General features: G+C 36.3%; 1 protein-coding gene across 5 annotated transcripts in view; it reads right to left on the reverse strand.

Moving 5' to 3' along the window:
- The window catches only part of LOC109726461 (importin beta-like SAD2), a 56,919-nt gene that overhangs the window by 24,930 nt on the left and 13,324 nt on the right, over positions 1 to 18,665 (reverse strand). For 2 of the 5 annotated variants that reach the window (XM_020256045.1, XM_020256044.1), the window contains exons 4-14: positions 18,497 to 18,652; positions 17,785 to 17,947; positions 17,500 to 17,684; positions 17,232 to 17,405; positions 16,375 to 16,520; positions 16,123 to 16,255; positions 15,859 to 16,039; positions 3,243 to 3,402; positions 3,113 to 3,154; positions 2,914 to 3,032; positions 2,631 to 2,829 (exon numbers count right to left, since the gene is read on the reverse strand). In XM_020256045.1, coding sequence (XP_020111634.1) covers positions 2,631 to 2,829; positions 2,914 to 3,032; positions 3,113 to 3,154; positions 3,243 to 3,402; positions 15,859 to 16,039; positions 16,123 to 16,255; positions 16,375 to 16,520; positions 17,232 to 17,405; positions 17,500 to 17,684; positions 17,785 to 17,947; positions 18,497 to 18,652 — 1,658 coding nt within the window. The remainder of the gene's footprint in view (positions 1 to 2,630; positions 2,830 to 2,913; positions 3,033 to 3,112; positions 3,155 to 3,242; positions 3,403 to 15,858; positions 16,040 to 16,122; positions 16,256 to 16,374; positions 16,521 to 17,231; positions 17,406 to 17,499; positions 17,685 to 17,784; positions 17,948 to 18,496; positions 18,653 to 18,665) is intronic. The other 3 variants (XM_020256047.1, XM_020256046.1, XM_020256048.1) reach the window with 3 other exon arrangements.

The raw sequence follows: 18,665 nt of genomic DNA on the forward strand, positions 1-18,665 counted from the left end.
AGAGAGCAGATTGTGAGCAGGCAAGTACAGTCGGTGTGAAGCACTGGAGGAAGTAATACTCGAAGACGAGTTTCCTGCCAATAAGCTCTGCAAGTGCAGCATCAATGGGGTAGCGGAGATCGATGAAAAGTTGGCCTCGTAAGGCCTCGAACTCTGGCCGAGACGCATAATAAATTGAAAAAGACGCTGTTGATCACGAATTTGCGTTTGTTGTGGTAGCACAAGTGCAAGCCAAACAAGTCTGGCATAATGATTCGTCCATGATGGATAGTTGCGCACCGTGCCTGCATAAAGCTATAGAATCCTGAATGGAGCGTTCACTTGATGGGCGATGTGAATTTTTTCTTCTTGAATTCACTATTATGATTGAGATTGCTAGATTGTTCATGCTCATATAGTTTTTGAAGATGAGCCCACATTTGCTGAGCTGTAGTGAAACTCACCAACTGCATTCTGATGTCAATTTCTACAGACGTGGATATAATTCCACGAGTACGTCTGTCAGCATTATTCCACTCTTTGAGTTTCTTCTCATCAGCAGGAGGGCTAGTGTCATTAATATGATCTGTTAAGTCTAGGGCATCAAGTAAAAGTTTTACAGACACCGACCACTCCCGGTAATTAGAACCAGATAATTTGACATCTAGTTGAGGAAATTGATTGGTAGAAGATGTCATAACTTAAATAAATAAAGAGAAGAGATAGAATGGACAAATCTGAAGAAGTGGCTTGCTAGAGACTCCGAGCAACTTGGTCAGACGTACGTCGAGATATGATGCGCAGCCACACAAATGTGATGATGATGATCGCAGCCCCAGTTAACCACTAGAACAGGATCGTGTCGTCCTCGGACGTGGTGCTGATCTGGACGAACAATTCGCCTTCTGAGGAGATAAGCAAAAAGTCGTCGAAAGAGAATAAAACCCTAGAAGGGCTCTGATACCATGAAACAAAAGATTTGAGAAATTTTCTGTATATTATTCATCTAAATCCATTCTCTTATATAGAGAGAGGAAAAGCTTTACATGGAAGTACAGGATTATATCCTATTATACAAAGAAATAAATAATACTATCCTAATAAGAAAGTAACATAGATAGTAATATATATAACATAAATGGTAATATATATATATATATATATATATATATATATATATATATATATATATATATATATATATATATATATATATATTATATATGGTAACATATATAATATATATATGGTATGTAATATATATGGTAACAGAGAGAAGGTTTGGAGGCAATATTAACTAGATATCCACGAAGGGATGATACTTTGCACACATAGTTTGATAGTACTTCAATATCATCATATCCATCATATCGACATGGCCTATATGGAGGGATATTTGATTATGATGCATCAATTCATGGCACTCAGAGCGAATCCCAATCCATCCCGTATCAATTGGAGCAACAACAATCCGGTCACTATCCATCTATACCTTCACATAGTGAAAGCTCATATGGCGAATCTACGTCCATTGATACGTATGCATATGCACATTATGATTCTTCTATTCCGTACAATTCATATCCTTATGATATTTTAGTCCATATGCCACAGATGACTGTTGTCCATTACATCCACGATCCAGTTGCATATGCAGATTATCTTCGACAATAAAATAAGATATATCGAGATTATAGGACTTTCTCACAATACCAGCAATACTTATATCAACATTGTCAAATAAATCTTGTATCTGCAGATGACAATATGTCATATGATCAAGCATGACGATCTATGCAGAATTAAGCAGTTATCTCTGTGTAAAAATATAAATTTAAATAATTATTGTACTTGTGAATTTTATTATTGTATTTTAATTTCTATTCTATATTAGGTATAGTTGTACTGTATGTACAAAAAGCTTACAGCATGTTAATTGATGAGTATAGTAAGCTATACAATAATACATAGCAAATATATTCATAATTATTTATTTAAATCTTTCAAAATAACATTATAAGAGTTTATTGGAACAAAAAAAAAACTGAAATACGTCCGTGCCAAAGCGTGCCAATAGGAGGTCATGCGTATCTATCGGCACGCAAGCATACCACGTGTCGGCATGCAAGCGTGCCTGTGCCACACCGTGCCAAGGACAGAGCGGCACGCTCCCGTGCCACGGCACTTTAAACCTTGATTTCACCGTCGATTTATTGATGATAGTCTAATTTAAAGAACCTGCTTTAAATCTATACAGTCAGATCTTATCTAACGGATGAAACAGAAAGTATCTGTCATTTTTTGTAACTATAATGCACTCCAGTTTATTTTATTTTTTTAATTGCAAATTAAATACTATATGCAACAATTTAGATCACCAAGTGACGTAAGATTCTAGGGGTGAAACCTACAAGTTCAAGAGGTGGCTCGCACCATGCCCATGGTGTAGCATTTGTCCACAGAGCACTTAGTTATCACACTTCCGGCGATCAATTGCTCTATTACCATATGTAATGAGCCAACTCCCTAGTGCCCAACTATCAGCCGAAACCCCAAAATGCTTAACCCAAGCTATTAGTAACATCCAATATGTGACTTTTTGGGTGTTACAACATCAGGTGTAAACTGTATATTGTCAATAGACTCAATACCTTCACCTTCTGGAGTCAACATTCTCTGCATTATGGGTAACAAAATGGGTTCAATCTGGACGTATAGATGAGAAAGCTTGTTCACCGACTCAAGAACTATGCTTATGGCATGTAAACAACCAACAGCAGCAACAGGAATTGAATCTTCTGCCTCAACATTAGCTTCAGAAATATTCATGCGCTTCCAGAAAGCAGCAGCCTAGCAAAGAATCAAAAAAAAAAAAAAGTGTGTTAGGTAGACAATTATATACAAAGGTCATCACTAGGCATGAAAATGTGGTACCAGATTTTCACACAATCCAATAGCATATGGAGCCATCTCTTCACCAAATTTAACCACAAGAATCTCAAGAGTGCAGACAACGTCATCATTGTCAACCTCACCCATAAGTTTGAACATATCTGCACATTAGACATTAAAAAGATCATGGGTAACGTGCTTGTTAACCAACTTGAACACATAATTATGTGATCAGACTAACCATTAAGTAATCGAGGCAGAATTCGACGTATCTCATTTAGATCTGCAACGAGAAATGTTCTCAGTCATTTCAGGATTCAAAATAAGGAATGAAAGATATAAGAAAACCAGCAACATTGGAGAAGACATGCCTTTACATGCTTCCATAAAGCAACTCAGTGCGAAGACTGAATCAACCTGTACAGGAAGCTCTGGGTCACACAGCCCAGAGATAGCACAGTTCATAGCCATCTGAAAATAATTTTGCTCTGAAAATTCAATATCAGCATATAGCCCTGCCACCCATGCTGCCTGATGCCAAAAATACTAATGGATCATTTTTATTTTCCACAAGAAAATGCAAGGTATTATGAAATTTACGAAGCAATGCTTGAATGCAGACAAACATTGGCATTGAGAAAGTAACATACGATTGATAGGTTATTAGTAATTATTGGTCATCATCATATCAAAGCATCTTCTCAGAACTGCGAGGTTAGTTTGAATGCAAATCAAGTATTATAGGGCTTAAAAAGACAAATCAAGTTCCTACAATATAGAAATCTTGAACAGCTCTTAGCCAATGGAAAATCAAGAGAAATAGGGATTTCTCATGAAAGCTCTAAGGCTATTTGGATGGTAGACTACTCACTTCTAAGTTTTGGATAGCTCTCGTAAAATTATTACACACTCGAGAAGGTTAATAGATGTTAATCAGTGCAAGAAAGCTAACCTATTACAATTTATGCAATGAAACAAGCAACAATAAAGAAAATGACAAAAATAGCAAGCATAAAATGCCGATTGATAATACACGAAGATCTACCTAGAAATGTCCAATCCAAGTGAAAAAAAAAACAAAAAATGAAATCTCCGAACTGACCCAATAATGCACCAGCATAAGACATGCCACAGCCACGCGTATGCCTTGTGCCGCCACACTGTGTGGCATGACGATTTTGACTTATTTCACTAGAAACTCTAAAATGTCATTAAGTGTGGTTGTCATAATCATATGCCCTCTTAAAAGATTTGGTTAGTAATTGATTTGGGAACTGTTTAAATACATAGTTGAAAATAAAGGAAGACAAAATCTGTAAGCCTCAAATTTGTCAAATATGGAAAATCATGAATAAACCTTCTTAAATTCTAAAAGATCCAACAATTATTTGTCACTAATTTCATCAACTTTCTTGATATTTTAAATTTAATTAAAAAAGGGGTCAAAATTTAGGGCAAAACAATTGATACTCCTTAATTTCGCCAAATTAAATAAAGCATATGTACAATTTTGCCAAATTAAATAAAGCATATGTACGAAAGATAATAGGATTTAAAGACCTATACCTAATATAGCACTAATTTCATCTTATATTGTTAACTTCTTTCAGATCGAATGAACTGATGGACGCATTTCTTTTTGAAATTAGCCCTCAAATACATCCAGTTTTGTAATAAAAATGAAAAATGATCTTTCAAAATTAATAGATTGGTTACTTTACTAATTTTATCAGTTTTCAAATTATTTGAAATTTAATTAAATAAAAAATTACAGATTGAAAAATAAGTATTCCAGAATTAGCCCCAAATTTCATCAAAATCACTAATCAAGGCTATGCCTGGTTCAGGAATGTTGAATATACATATTAAAAATGCCATTCTCTATTAAATGAAAGCTTTTGGAGAATAACAGTTGTTGCGCATAATTTAACATGATACAGTGCAGAGGTCCTAAATTCAAGTCTCGCTAGGTTCATGGCATTATCAAATTTTTTCATATTTCATTCAAGCCCACGTCTTGGACCTAACAAAAGAGTCTCAAGCCCATACGTGAGGGAGAGTATTGAATAAAAATATAATAAATTTTGTTTTCTGCTAGAATAAGCTTTTAGAAAATAACAGTTGTTTCACAAAATTTAACAAGAAACAAGGCTGAAATAAAGTATCTCTATAGTGTACTAGACCTTGGCAAATGGCAAATAAGCAAGGTTGCAGTGTGAGCTTTTAGTCATCATGTTTATGGAATGCTGGATCGAGTTGGCACCATTTTGACACAAAATGGATGCGAAAACGGATTTGAAAACTCAAAATTCAGCATGTTGTGGGATAAGGTTAGATTCCTTAATTGGTTAGGGACCTTCTAGCAATTGTTGCTTTATAGTGGGTGACAAAGTGGCTCTTCTCCATTATTTTTCTTTATCTTCGTCTTTTCCTTTGTACAAAATAGAGAGAGAGAGAGCGGCTGAGAGGAGGAGAGACAGAGAAAGCTTAGGTGATCCAAGGAGGCGATCGACAATGCGGGCTCGCGCAATTTTATTGTCGCGTTGGATTGGAGGTTCGCATTATAATATTATATTTAGTTGATTCAGATTTTTGACGCACTATTTTACGATGCTTTTGGGAGTAGAAATTGAATGAGATTTTTGTGAAATTGGACCTCGAAGTTGGACGTATGCTTGATTTAGGATCCGGATTCCTTGGATTTTGCCGCAGATTTTTCCAATTTGATTCTGGTCGTTGCGGGTTTGCTATATAGTTGAGGAGGCCGTAGTGGAGTTCGTGACTTCATGCCACTTCTTCCTTTTTGTGGGATTAGCGATTCAGGTGGATTCTTTGTTGCCGAAAACGACATACTCTCTACTATGTTTTTTCGTATATGTGATAGTTGCACTGTATAGTAGCATATAGTATGTGGGTAGTTCTTGATATTTAGTGTAATATGATGCCATGCTTGGGTTCTTCGATAGTAGGTTAGTGTTTATTTGTCTTATAATATGATGCCATGGTTAGGTTCTTGGATAGTAGGTTAGTGTTTATTTGCCTTACACATTACTTATTTAGAAACTTGTTATTCATTGTGCTTTTACAATAAATCCATGTGGTGACATGTTGACTATGATATCGTTAGTAGTGCCTAGTGAGATGATACATGTGAAATTGAGATAGAGTTCATATGATATTATCAAGATGTTCATGCCTTATGATTATCCTATTAGAGGCCAGGTTGGTGCACGATTTGCAAAGGTTATGACCCTCTGAAGAGTTTCTTTGTGCCGAGGGCACAGGTATTGGATTGATGATCTTGTTTAATCATTGAATTTGACTATAGCCTGCAGAGCCACATTGCACTTGACAGTGTGATACGCTATGATACTCGGCAGGGTTCACTCCCCTTCGAGTGCCACTTCGAATGTTGGCCAGCGAGAAAATAGAGATAGTAGCCTATGTGTTGACAGCACACCTGCGGGATTGTGTTTGTGCACTAGGCGAGCGCAAGCTTGATCGGACCTATGAGTCGATCGTTGAGATTTGGTACTATTACGACATTTATTACTAGTATTAGCATTGATGCATGCTTAGTCACTTTCTTTTCTGTACATTATATATATAAAAGCATGATAGTTAATAAAAGTATATTTGTTCATATAATGCTACTGTAGCTCATTTGATAGTATACTTTACTGTTCTTTCCTATTCCTACATCTAGTAGACTTAGTGGGAGGACATAATTGTCGCCGATCGGACTCACTGGGAACTGCTGTTTAGTAGTTCTCAAGTCTTCTTGTGGTTAACTTTCAGAGACAGCTACATCTTCTATGGATCGAGGTAAGGAGATCGCACCGTAGATAGCATCTTCTACTAGTGTACATGTGTGATAGAGTACCACCAGCTAGAGGGTTGGTTTTGTACTATACATCAGGACTGGCAAGGGCCAGGGCCTTTTTAGGTATACATTCATTTTGAGAGATTTTGGTCATGTGATTTTTGTATAGTGATATATAGTAGTTTTTAGTTTTTGCTCATACTACTCTAATACATGTTTTATGTTTATTTATGACCCTAGAGTTGTTCTTGTGGATGGTGGAGATTGTGTAGTTGTGGAATTTAGGACTACTGGGCTTTTGCTATTGTTCTTGTTGTGTTGGACGCTACGTGTGTACAGGGTTTGTGTACATATGGCGTAGGGATGTCAATGGATATGGATATCCGAAATTTTATCCGAACCCGAACCCGAATGAAACGGATATATCCGATGGTTATGGATATGGATTCGAATATGGATATAAAAAATAGAAACCCGACGGATATGAATTCGGATATGGATTTTGATTGTACCCGACCCGAACCCGAACCCGACCCGAACCCGACCCGAACCCGAATTTATTTTGTATTATATATAATATATATATAAAAATTTGATGTTATATTTGAATTTGCATTTTAAAAATTTAGATTTAATATAATATATTTTGAAATATTGAAAAAAGAAGTAAGTGTTTTGGGTTCAAATTTTCGGGTTCGGGTTCGGGTTTTGGATTTTTGGTCGGGTTCGGGTTTGGATATGGATTTTTAAAATCCGTCGAGTTCGGGTTCGAGTTCGGGTCTCGGGTTTGGAGTCGGGTTCGGGTTCGGGTTTTTAAAAATCCGCCCCAAATCCGACCCGTTGACATCTCTAATATGGCGGTCTGTTGTCATTCTCGTGAGTTTTTGCTTTGGAATTGGGGCATGACAATCTCATTTTTGTTATTCCCCTAAAAGCAACTGAGAACTTTAGTATTCCTCTTAGTGGTGGATTATTTTGGGATAACTTTTTAAGAGGTAAGAATAGCAATTCCACCCAATCCCTTGGAACTACTATTCTCCTATTTTGCTCTCCTACTTGAACTACTAATTAAGTAATAGATAATTAAAAAATGTCACAAATTAATGCATCATATATTTACTTATTTACAAATTAGATAACTAATTTAGCAGTGAACTCATTAAATTTTTACTTGTTTAAGTTAGCTACTTCAGTAATTGATTAGTTCTTTATAGTTAACTAGCTAATTAAATAGTCAACTAGTTCATGTGCTTACCATTAACTAATATTCATAGTAAATTAACTAATTTATATTTAACAAGTTAACTAGAACCTATTAACTAAATGCCTAACTTATTAAATAACTAATCAAGTAATTCATTAACGAACTAATTAAACTAATACCTTATTAACTTATTTTTCACAATGAATTTACTAATTAATGTACTTCTCTACTGATTATTGGCTATGATCCTCTTCTATCTAAATACAGCAGCCTAGCATTCTCATGAGGTTCAAGCCTGTTAAGAGGGGGAGAGGATGAGGGTACACAATTCTGTTTTCAAAGATAAACTAAACCTAATCGGGTCCTTCAGTCTTGAGAAAATCTAACAAAAACCAAGCGATAAGACTTAAAAATTGTGCAGAAACAGACTAAGGTATTCAGCTTAGTTCACTTTGGGTAATGTTCATGTATACAGCTAAATAAAACTAACAAAAAAGAGCTACCGGCTTAGATGTTCAGGGTGTTCAGGTGTTCTACAAATGTGATATGTTCAAAATTGTCAGGTCTTTGCTTTCTATATTTGAACAGATCTTTGCTTTCTACTTTAGACATTTCAAATACTCAGTTACATATTAATTTTGAAGAATAAACAATACTAGTTCGGTTTAGCTCAAAACAAGTTTTTCTATTACAGAATCGAAACTAAAACAGCTTGAATTGGTTTGCTATGAAGCTAAACTGAAACCAAACTGTTTTCCATTGAAGAAGAGAATTCAAATTCTTCTTATTCATTCAATAATGAATTACAAAGATATATATACATAAATATTTCTATAATAAGATATTTAATAAGGAAAGATCTCTTAAGGAAAGATGCCTAAAACTATGCTAGCTAAATAGGAACATAATATATACAATTTTGACTTTCCATAACACTCCCCCTCAAGTTGGAGCATAGATATTAATTATGCCCAACTTGTTACAAATGTAGTCAACTCGAGCTCCATTTAAAGCTTTTGTGAAGATATCCCCCAACTGGTCTCCAGTCTTGATATACCCTGTTGAAATGATCTTCTGTTGTATCTTTTCACGAATAAAGTGACAATCAATCTCAATATGTTTAGTCCGCTCATGAAATACAGGATTAGAGGTAATATGGAGAGCAGCTTGATTATCACACCATAATTTAATGGGTTGTGGATTCTTAAGACCAACCTCATCCAATAATTGTTGTATCTACATTACTTCACACACAGATTGTGCCATAGCCCTGTATTCTGATTCAGCACTAGAACGGGAAACAACACTCTGCTTCTTTCTTCTCCACGACACTAAGTTACCTCCAACAAAAACACAATATCCTGTAGTCGATCTCCTATCAACCTTTGAACCCGCCCAATCTGCAAAAGCATTCTATATTTGAATGTCCATGGTTCTTGTACAAGATACCACGCCCTGGAGCTCCCTTCAGATAAACAAAATTTGTCCCAAAGCTTCCCAATGAGTAACAGTCGGAGAAGACATAAACTGACTTAACACACTGACGAAATATGCAATATCTGGCCGAGTCATTGTAAGATAGTTCAATTTGCCAACTAATCTCCTATACCTCTCTGGATCTTCAAACAATTCATCATCATTAGCTGTAAGTTGGAGATTAGGAGCCATTGGTGCAGTGCAAGGTTTAGCTCCTAATTTTTCTGTTTCTGCTAGTAAGTCAAGCACATATTTTCCTTGAGATAAGAAGATGCCTCTTTTGCATCTTGTAACTTCAATACCCAAAAAATACTTCAACATCCCCAAGTCTTTTGTTTGAAACTGGGTTTGAAGAAAAAGCTTGAGAGATGAGATTCCTGCAGTATCATTCCCAATGATGACAATATCATCCACATACACTACTAATAGAATTATACCAGTCTCAGAATGTCTATAAAACACAGAATGATCACACTTGCTTTTCTTCGTGCCGAACTCCTGAACTACTTCACTGAATCTGCCAAACCAAGCTCGAGGACTTTGCTTCAGGCCATATAAAGATTTCCGAAGCCTACAAACTCGACCTAACTCCCCCTGAGCAACAAAACCAAGTGGTTGCTCCATATATACCTCTTCTTGAAGATCACCATGGAGAAAAGCATTTTAATGTCCAGCTAGTGTAAAACCCAATGAGAGATGGCCGCCAACGAAATAAATAAGCGAATAGAAGCAAGTTTAGCCACAGGAGAAAGTGTCGGAATAATCAACCCCATAAGTCTGAGCATAGCCTTTGGCAACAAGGCTGGCTTTTAGGCGAGCTACAGAACCATCTGGATTCATTTTCACAGTAAATATCCATTTGCAACCGATAGCTCGCTTATCGGCAAGTAAGGGTACCAGTTCCCAAGTACCATTAGCATCGAAAGCCATCATTTCCTCTTCCATTGCAGCACGCCAGCCAGGGTGAGACAAAGCTTCCACAACAGATTTAGGAATAGAAACTGACTCTAGAGAGGTAATGAAGCAACGAGAAAATGAAATAGGGTAAGTACACGTACGTTTGCCTTTGCGAAGAGCAATGGGAAGATCAGAGTCAAAAGCAAGGTCGGTGATAGTAGTGACTGGATCTTCCGACGAAGAAGCTGGTGGAGGATCTGAGTCAGGAGTCGCCAATCTCCGAGAATAGACATGAACAATAGGGGGTCAAACAGTTGCCGATGGAGCAGGAATAGGTGTTGCAGGACTGGACACTTGTCTGATAGTGTAAACAAGGAGATCATCGTCCTCCCCCTGACTTTCATAAATAGATGAAAGAGGAAAGAATGGAGTAGATTCAAAAAATGTAACATCTGCAGACACAATATATCGATCGAGAGTAGGAGAAAAGCACCGATACCCCTTTTGTAGACGAGAATACCCAAGGAAGACGCACTTAAGGGACTTTGGATGCAATTTAGTTACCTCTGGACGAACATCTCGTACAAAACACGTACTACCAAAAAGACGAGGTTTAATAGGAAATAAAGATTTAGATGGAAACAAAACAGTATAAGGAATAGCACCATCCAAGACAGACGAAGGCATGCGATTAATCAGAAAACAAGCTGTGGAAACTGCATAAGCCCAAAAATGTTTAGGAACTTTCATTTGAAAAAAAAGGGCACGAGCTACCTCAAGGAGATGTCGGTTTTTTCTTTCAGCAACTCCATTTTGGGATAGAGTGTCAACACATGAGGATTGATGAAGGATGTCATTCTGTGTCATATAACTGTGAAATTTTTTGAAAATTATTCTTTCGCATTGTCACTTCGCAATATACGCACAGAAACATTAAATTGTGTTTTGATTTCAGTACAAAAGGCACAAAAAATTGAGAATAGTTCTGAACGATTTTTCATTAAATATAACCAAGTAACACGAGAATAATCATCAACAAAGGTAACGAAATACTTAAATCCTGATTTGGAAACAATAGGACACGAACCCCAAATATCAGAATGAACTAACTCAAAAGGAGACGATGCCCGTTTATTGACTCTAGACACAAAAGGTAAACGATGATGCTTAGCAAACTGACATGACTCACACTCTAGACTGGACAAAGACTGAAACTGCGGAAACAATTTCTTTAAGATGGATAACGAAGGATGTCCCAACCGACAATGGACCTCAAAAGGAGTTAAATTATTGGAGCAAGCAAGAGACCTCGACACCTGGTTGTCAAGAATATAGAGACCTCCAGACTCATGTCCTCTACCAATAATCTGCTTCGTCGTAAGATCCTGAAACAAACAATGATCGGGAAAAAATGAGACAACAATTTAAAGCTCGGGTGAGTTTACTAACAGATAGTAAATTGAAAGAAAATTGCGGTAAACATAAAACAGATGACAAAAAAATTGATGACGTTGGGTTTGCAATGCCAGAGCCCATGACACAAGAGGTAGATCCATCAGCTAAAGTAACAGGAGATGTTATATGAGACTGAAAGGCGGATAAAAGACTGGAGTTACCTGTCATATGGTCTGTAGCACCCGAATCAATGACCCATTTGGAATAGGAAGACACAAGGCATGATGTGGATTTACCTGACTCGGCGAGTGCAGTGACAGGGGAACTGGTAGACTTTAAGGATGCCTGATATTGGGAGAACTGTGCAAATTCTTCAGCAGACATCAAAACAGTTTTCTCTGAGGATGGGGTTTTCTTCGAGGATGGGGTTGTATACTCCTCGGCTGCCATATTGGCCATCTGAGATCGTTGGTTCTTATTTTGAAGTTTCAAACATGTGCGCTTTTTTATGACCAGGTACATGACAGTAATAGCAAACAACTCCAAAATCTCGATTAGAGGCAGTCTCTCCATGACGGTGATTACCTCTATTGGTAGTAATCCCTCTATTGCCCCCTCTACTATTATGCCGTCCATTATCATTGTGACTCACAAGCGCGCTATTAGTAGATTGAGAAAATTGAGGAGTCTCCGTACGAAGTACTCGGGTAAAAGTATCATGCAAAGAAGAAATCTCAGAGCTAGAAAGAATCTGAGATTTAGCTGTCTCAAATTCTGGGGGTAAACCAGCAAGAACACTCATAACCGCCATTTGCTCGCGTTGAACCTGCTGCACTTTTACATCAGGACTAAAGGGTAACAAAACATTAAGCTCTTCATAAACACGTTTAATGCCCATAAAATAAGCTGTGAGAGACCTATCCTGCTTCTCAGATTGGTAAAATGCCTTACAAACATCATATATGCGGGAGAGGTTCCCTTTGCCAGAGTATAAAAAATCTAAATAATCCATCAATTCTTTCACAAACTCACAATAATTAATTAGACTAATTACCTCACTTTGAATGGAGTTCCTGAGTTGTAAGAACAACCGAGCATCTTTTCTCAACCAAGTTTGCTTTGTTTCATCGTTCAGTGGATCGCTAGTTAGGTGATCATCCTTATCAATGCTACGTAGATAAACACGAACCGTCTTGCCCCATTCCAGATAGTTGGAGCCACTGAGTTTGTGTTCTGTGATTTTGGTCATTACCGGGATCACATCGGCAATCACAGATTTTGGCTCACTCTTAGCAGACATAGTTTCAGACATGGCGTCTTGGACAACGAGACCAGATTTTGGCTCACTCTTAGCAGACATAGTTTCAGACATGGCGTCTTGGACAACGAGACCAAGTCACAAAGCAGCTCGCAGGGCTGCATTTTACACCTCGCTGCGAGGCAAATAAAACAACCCTAGGTATGTTACCTAAGGATCAAAACAAGAACTAGATGCATGAACCTTAGATTGCAGCAGTAGCACCGATACTGTAGCACCGTACTGTAGCAGCACTGTAGAGCCGTACTGTAGCACCATACTGTAGCGATGATTGTAGCAGTACGTAGTGGTCGAAAAAAGAACGAGCAACGCCGATGAGATCCGGTGAGGGACAACACTGGATCACTATACCCTAAAATTAGGGTTTGGCTCTGATACCATGAAGAAGAGAATTCAAATTCTTCTTATTCATTCAATAATGAATTACAAAGATATATATACATAAATGTTTCTATAATAAGATATTTAATAAGAAAAGATCTCTTAAGGAAAGATGCCTAAAACTATGCTAGCTAAATAGAAACATAATATATACAATTTTGACTTTCCATAACATCCATAAAAATGAAAACAATCTGAACTGAACCCGTTGGTTACGATTGCATTTTTGGCACACTCCTAGCAAAGACACTCATATTACAAAATTTTGAACTTGCTCCTTCCCATTAGTAGGTCAAAAGACTCTTCCTAAGATCTTTCTAATTTCCTCCCTTTCCCTCTACTACAACTATTGCACTATAAAATGATATCAAGGTTTTCATTGTGCTAGGTTTGTGAAACTAGTGAACAAAAAGAAACTTCTTTATCATCATGGTTTAACCATTGCTTGGAAAGTGAGGTTTCAACTGATCATGGACAAGATTTGAGGAAGAAAGCAAAAAAAAGAAATGAGAAAGAAAACATCTTTGCCAATGCACACCAACAACTTTCTTTTAGTTTCATTCATACTCTTCAGCTAGGACAGTAAGTTGTTTAATATGAAGATATGAAATTGTTGCGACTAAAGTTCCAATCTAAGTGGTTTATCCTTGTAATATATATGAGTTAATATTGCCAGTGCTCTCATAAAAATGTTGAACTTAAGAACGATGACAAACGATGATCTTGGTCACCATAGGTGTGCATTTGGATTAACATAATTGCAATTTGGCCAGAAATTGGTTTAGTAAAAAGGAAAGGCATTAGTTCCACCATCAACCATGATAATGTCGAGCAGATGTGCTACCTAGTTGTGGGCTCAATTCTTTAAAAATAGCCGTCCCTTGAAAAGATTCAAAGTTGTCTCTCAATGAAAGATTCAAAATGTAGCCCATGAGGCCATGACTAGGTGGCAAATCTCTTTAACATTGTAGCAGTACACGACAGAACGTACTCTCACTAGAATTTTGACTCTCTAAAGTTACTTCTATTGAAATGCCCCTTCAGCCTCATAACATTTCAAAAATTGAAACCTCATAAAACTTCCAATTTAGGAATGTCTTTGCTTTGAATTAGCAATTTTTAAGGGGGTGAGGATTGAAGGTAAAGGCATTTCTTTGGTGCGATTCTTACATTATTTAATTATTTGCCATATTATTATTACTCTTGAAGGACTTGAAACGATTTTTTTATTAATAGGCGTAAAAAAAATATTATAATTATAAAAATAATTTGGTAAAACATTTATTTGCAAAATTAGGCCTATGTGGTGAATGAATTTCTGCTTTTTAAATGTGGTAAATCATTCACCGCTTTATTCAAAATATTAAAATTATTTTCGGAGTTTAATACCAGACAATTTTTTCAGAGTTTGGATGTAAGAAACATATAAGTAACGTGAAAGCGGTGAATGGTTTACTGATTTTAGAAAGCGGTAAATCATTTACCACTTTCTAAGGCCTAATTTTATAAATAAAAGTTTTGGATGCCTATTTTTATAATCAAAATTTTCTATAGGCTTAGTAGTCCAAAAATGTCACTTGAAACATCTGCCACATTTTTGCAAATTATAGGCTTCCAATGATAAGCGCCAAAGACCAGTCTTATCATTTCACAAAAACCCCCTACATTGACCTAATGCCTCGATCCCGGCAGGAACACCTTTCAATCATCCAAATTTGGAGATTTAATTTGTGCCATGAATTGAACCATCACTTAAAATCATTTGGATTGAAAACGTCATTATCTATGAAACATGAAGCAAACCAACTTGTCATCAATCATCAATTAATAATGATTTGCCCAAATATCAACCATCTACCTTCTGTTTCTTAGTAACATAGTAACAAATCTGTATCCCATGCTCTCAACATCATCATTTGCACACAGTAACAGTTCATACTATTCATCCTAATGACCATATAGACCATATAGATATTCTATATCTAGCAGTAATCTATTTGTTGAATCGGCATTGATATCCACATATAACTACAACCCAATAAATTGACACCTCTTTCAAGCCACTGATTGTTGAGAGTTGAATAGCTATGATGCAAACTATTTATTTTTAGTTAGAACCAAAGCTGATAATTGACTAGCCCAAATGGCGATACCAGATTTGGATGAAAAACTAAAAATTTGTGGATATACCCAATTAAAAAGGCAATAGTATTTTTCCGTGTTTGAAATGGGCGCTCTTCTATCTATAACAATATAAGAAGTGAGGGTGATGATCCAACTCTAGCCAATAGTGATTTGGTAAATACATTTCAAATACTTAACAGAAAGACAGATGATATTTTAAAAAACTGCCATTTGAGCAGTGAATTAGCTGTAAACCTAAGAGGATTCCATCTTCAAATAAGAAACATTTTAGAAATCTACCAGAAAAAAAGAGAGGAAATTATAAATAACAGCAGAAAGTTACTAGTACTTGGTAACTGAGAGCAAAACCTTAGCTCGGAGGTGAGCAACAGAGCTCATAAAGTCAGGAATCACATGTGTGAGTAACATGCACTCTAGTTGAGATTTATATGGCTCCATCTGCTTCAATATACTGGATAGTACCCCAATAGCGTGAAGAGCACCACATTTCAGAGAGTACGGTTTAGCGTCAATAGGTGCCTCATTATACCTGGCTCCAAGAAATTATCCATACAAAGTTCTTTCATATGTGACAAAATTATGACAGCAACGTAACTAGCATCAATATCATACCTCCTAAAAGTCTCCCCAATAAAATGAATGAACTTTTGAAAGCAGCATTTCTCACATTTTGTCAATAATACCAACAAAAGGTCCACGGCAGCAGATCGAGGACTGTATAGATCTTGAAGAGAATCTGCAAAGACTTGTAATTCACAAATGTTAATAGCAGAATACTTTAGTAGTGCATAAGGGAAGAGAGTAAACATATCTACAAGTAGAAGGAATTCGCACCAGAATAAATAACAAAATATAAAGACTCACCATATCTCTTCCTTACATACTCATGAGGATCTTCCTTCCATAACTTCCCATCATTGTCATTAAAACACATAAGTGGAAAGATTATCTCAAAGATAATAATGTCAAGTCGTGGATGTAGTAGCCGGTATATGCTATTATTTAAAATACTGAAGAAACAAAAATCAGCAAATTAAGTTCAGTTCTCAATAAGGACAGTCTGTGATTGTCAAAATTAATTTATGAGCAACCGGGTGGTTGCTTATATGGTGAATTGTAAATGGGAGACTTTGCATTATATACATATTATAAGTAATAAATCATGATAATTAGTTTAGCACTAACAACAGAAACAAATTAGTTCCTCAACTATCAAAGCCTCACCGATCCAATGCTGTCTTTTTGCAAGAGTAGTTAACTTTTTCTTTAGGTTATAGTTGTGAGCATCTAATCATGTTGTTTCTTAGCAAGTTCCTGTTCTAAAAATTAACAGGAATCTCCATTAAACAGTGAAAGACTGGTGTCTAGCCTAGACTCCCAAATGCAAGTCATTGTAAGTGCAGGTGGAATAGCTAGTATTGTGTCATCGTGTGTCACTTTACCAATACAGAAATTGAAAATTGCAGGGAATCCTTTTCAATATATGACTGGTTAATATTTCAATATGAGGATCTCGGAGTGAAGGATATTTCAGGGCTTCAGGGGCAAGAAAAACCCCAAACCATTTTAAATTGGCAAATGACATTTGCTTGTTTCTTAATGAAAACATAATAGGAAAAATATAATTCAGGAAACAGTATAATTGGAAAACAAGCAAAATGCTGGTGTGGAACATATGTTACTATGTTGCTTTAAATAACATGTTGAAGCTTGAAGCCTACCAGCTTTGGAGATACTGAAAAACTAGAACTATGACTCTATCAGGTAAGTAGCCGCCTGACCGAAGCACATTGAGATATTTTAAGTGGCATTCCAAAATCTTTGCAGCATATTTCTTGTAAAACATTTGAGCAATAATTCTCATATCGGGTGTCTGTGGCTTCAGATCATCAAATCTGTCAACAGGTGCTTTAACGATAGATAAGAATGAAATCTTATTTAAGATATGCATCAACAAAAATATGAGCTAAATTCTACTTCAATGCTCACCGTTTAAGCAAAGTGGTAAAGATGATAATTGTCCACTTTTTAACTTTCCACCAGCCCTGAAGTTTCTTATCGTCTGGATCTGATGGTTGGCCCTCCATGTGAATAGTTCTTCCCAATATAGTTAAGAACAAAACCATCCATGAATTGAAAATATTTGGGTCGCAAAGTTGCTTAGGGATCTCAACCTGGAAAAGAAATTTTCAAGAAGGCGGCAAAAAAATAAAGATTAAATATGCCCAAACTTCAGGAGTGATGCACAAAACCAGTCATATCAATGGCTCATACATAAACTGATGACCAGAATATTTTGCATATGTTCTTGATTAGATCAGCTACTTCTGTTGAAGGGTTGGCAATCCGAATAGTCTTGTTGAATACTGTTAATAAGTGCAGAAATATATCTTCAACAATTACAGATAACGGAAGCCGTTCTTCATTGAACTTGAAGCTTGAAGAGGAAAAGAATACAGAAGACAAATTAGTGCAGGCATAACAGAAAATTTTAAAAGAAAAGAATCTAAGCAATATGTATAAAAGAAAACCATATTCGATGCAGCTCAAGAAAATGCCACAAGCACAAGTTTCCATCAATAATAGCCAAAGAAGAGAAAAACCACGTTGCAAAAGAATGCTATATAATACCAACCAAAATGATATTTTAAGAAGCAATAAGTAGAAGCGAAAAACTAGTTAATCTCTACTCCTAAGCACAAAGGAATTACAATTCATGCCACAACTATCCTTCAACATGGTAAATTAAATTTTACCACTATTATGTTTGTGTCTTAAGAATATTGTACACTTAAACAGAAATAACATGTACTATTTACAAGTCTTCCATGATAAGAGAAAAATTGCGGTAAGTTTGAATGTCATCTAGCAAAGTGCTAGCCAGCAGGCTAATTAGCTATAAGTATAACACAGTAGCAATAATGCATTGAAGTGTTGGAGGAGGATGGACATCCCATTTTGGATCTGCCAAGGAATTCATACTTACTGGTATTTCCTAATAAGAACCAGCAAAACATATAAAGCTCCTAATACATGTTGATCTTGTGAATGTAAGTTGCATTTTATCCAGTGAAGAAGACCTGGCCACTGTTCAGGGTAATCAACATTTATAATGGTTCTGATGCATTCAATAACCTGTGCTCTGCATGTAAAAT

This window comes from Ananas comosus, linkage group 21 (assembly GCF_001540865.1).
Source record: "Ananas comosus cultivar F153 linkage group 21, ASM154086v1, whole genome shotgun sequence".
NCBI classification, from domain to species: Eukaryota; Viridiplantae; Streptophyta; class Magnoliopsida; order Poales; family Bromeliaceae; genus Ananas; species Ananas comosus.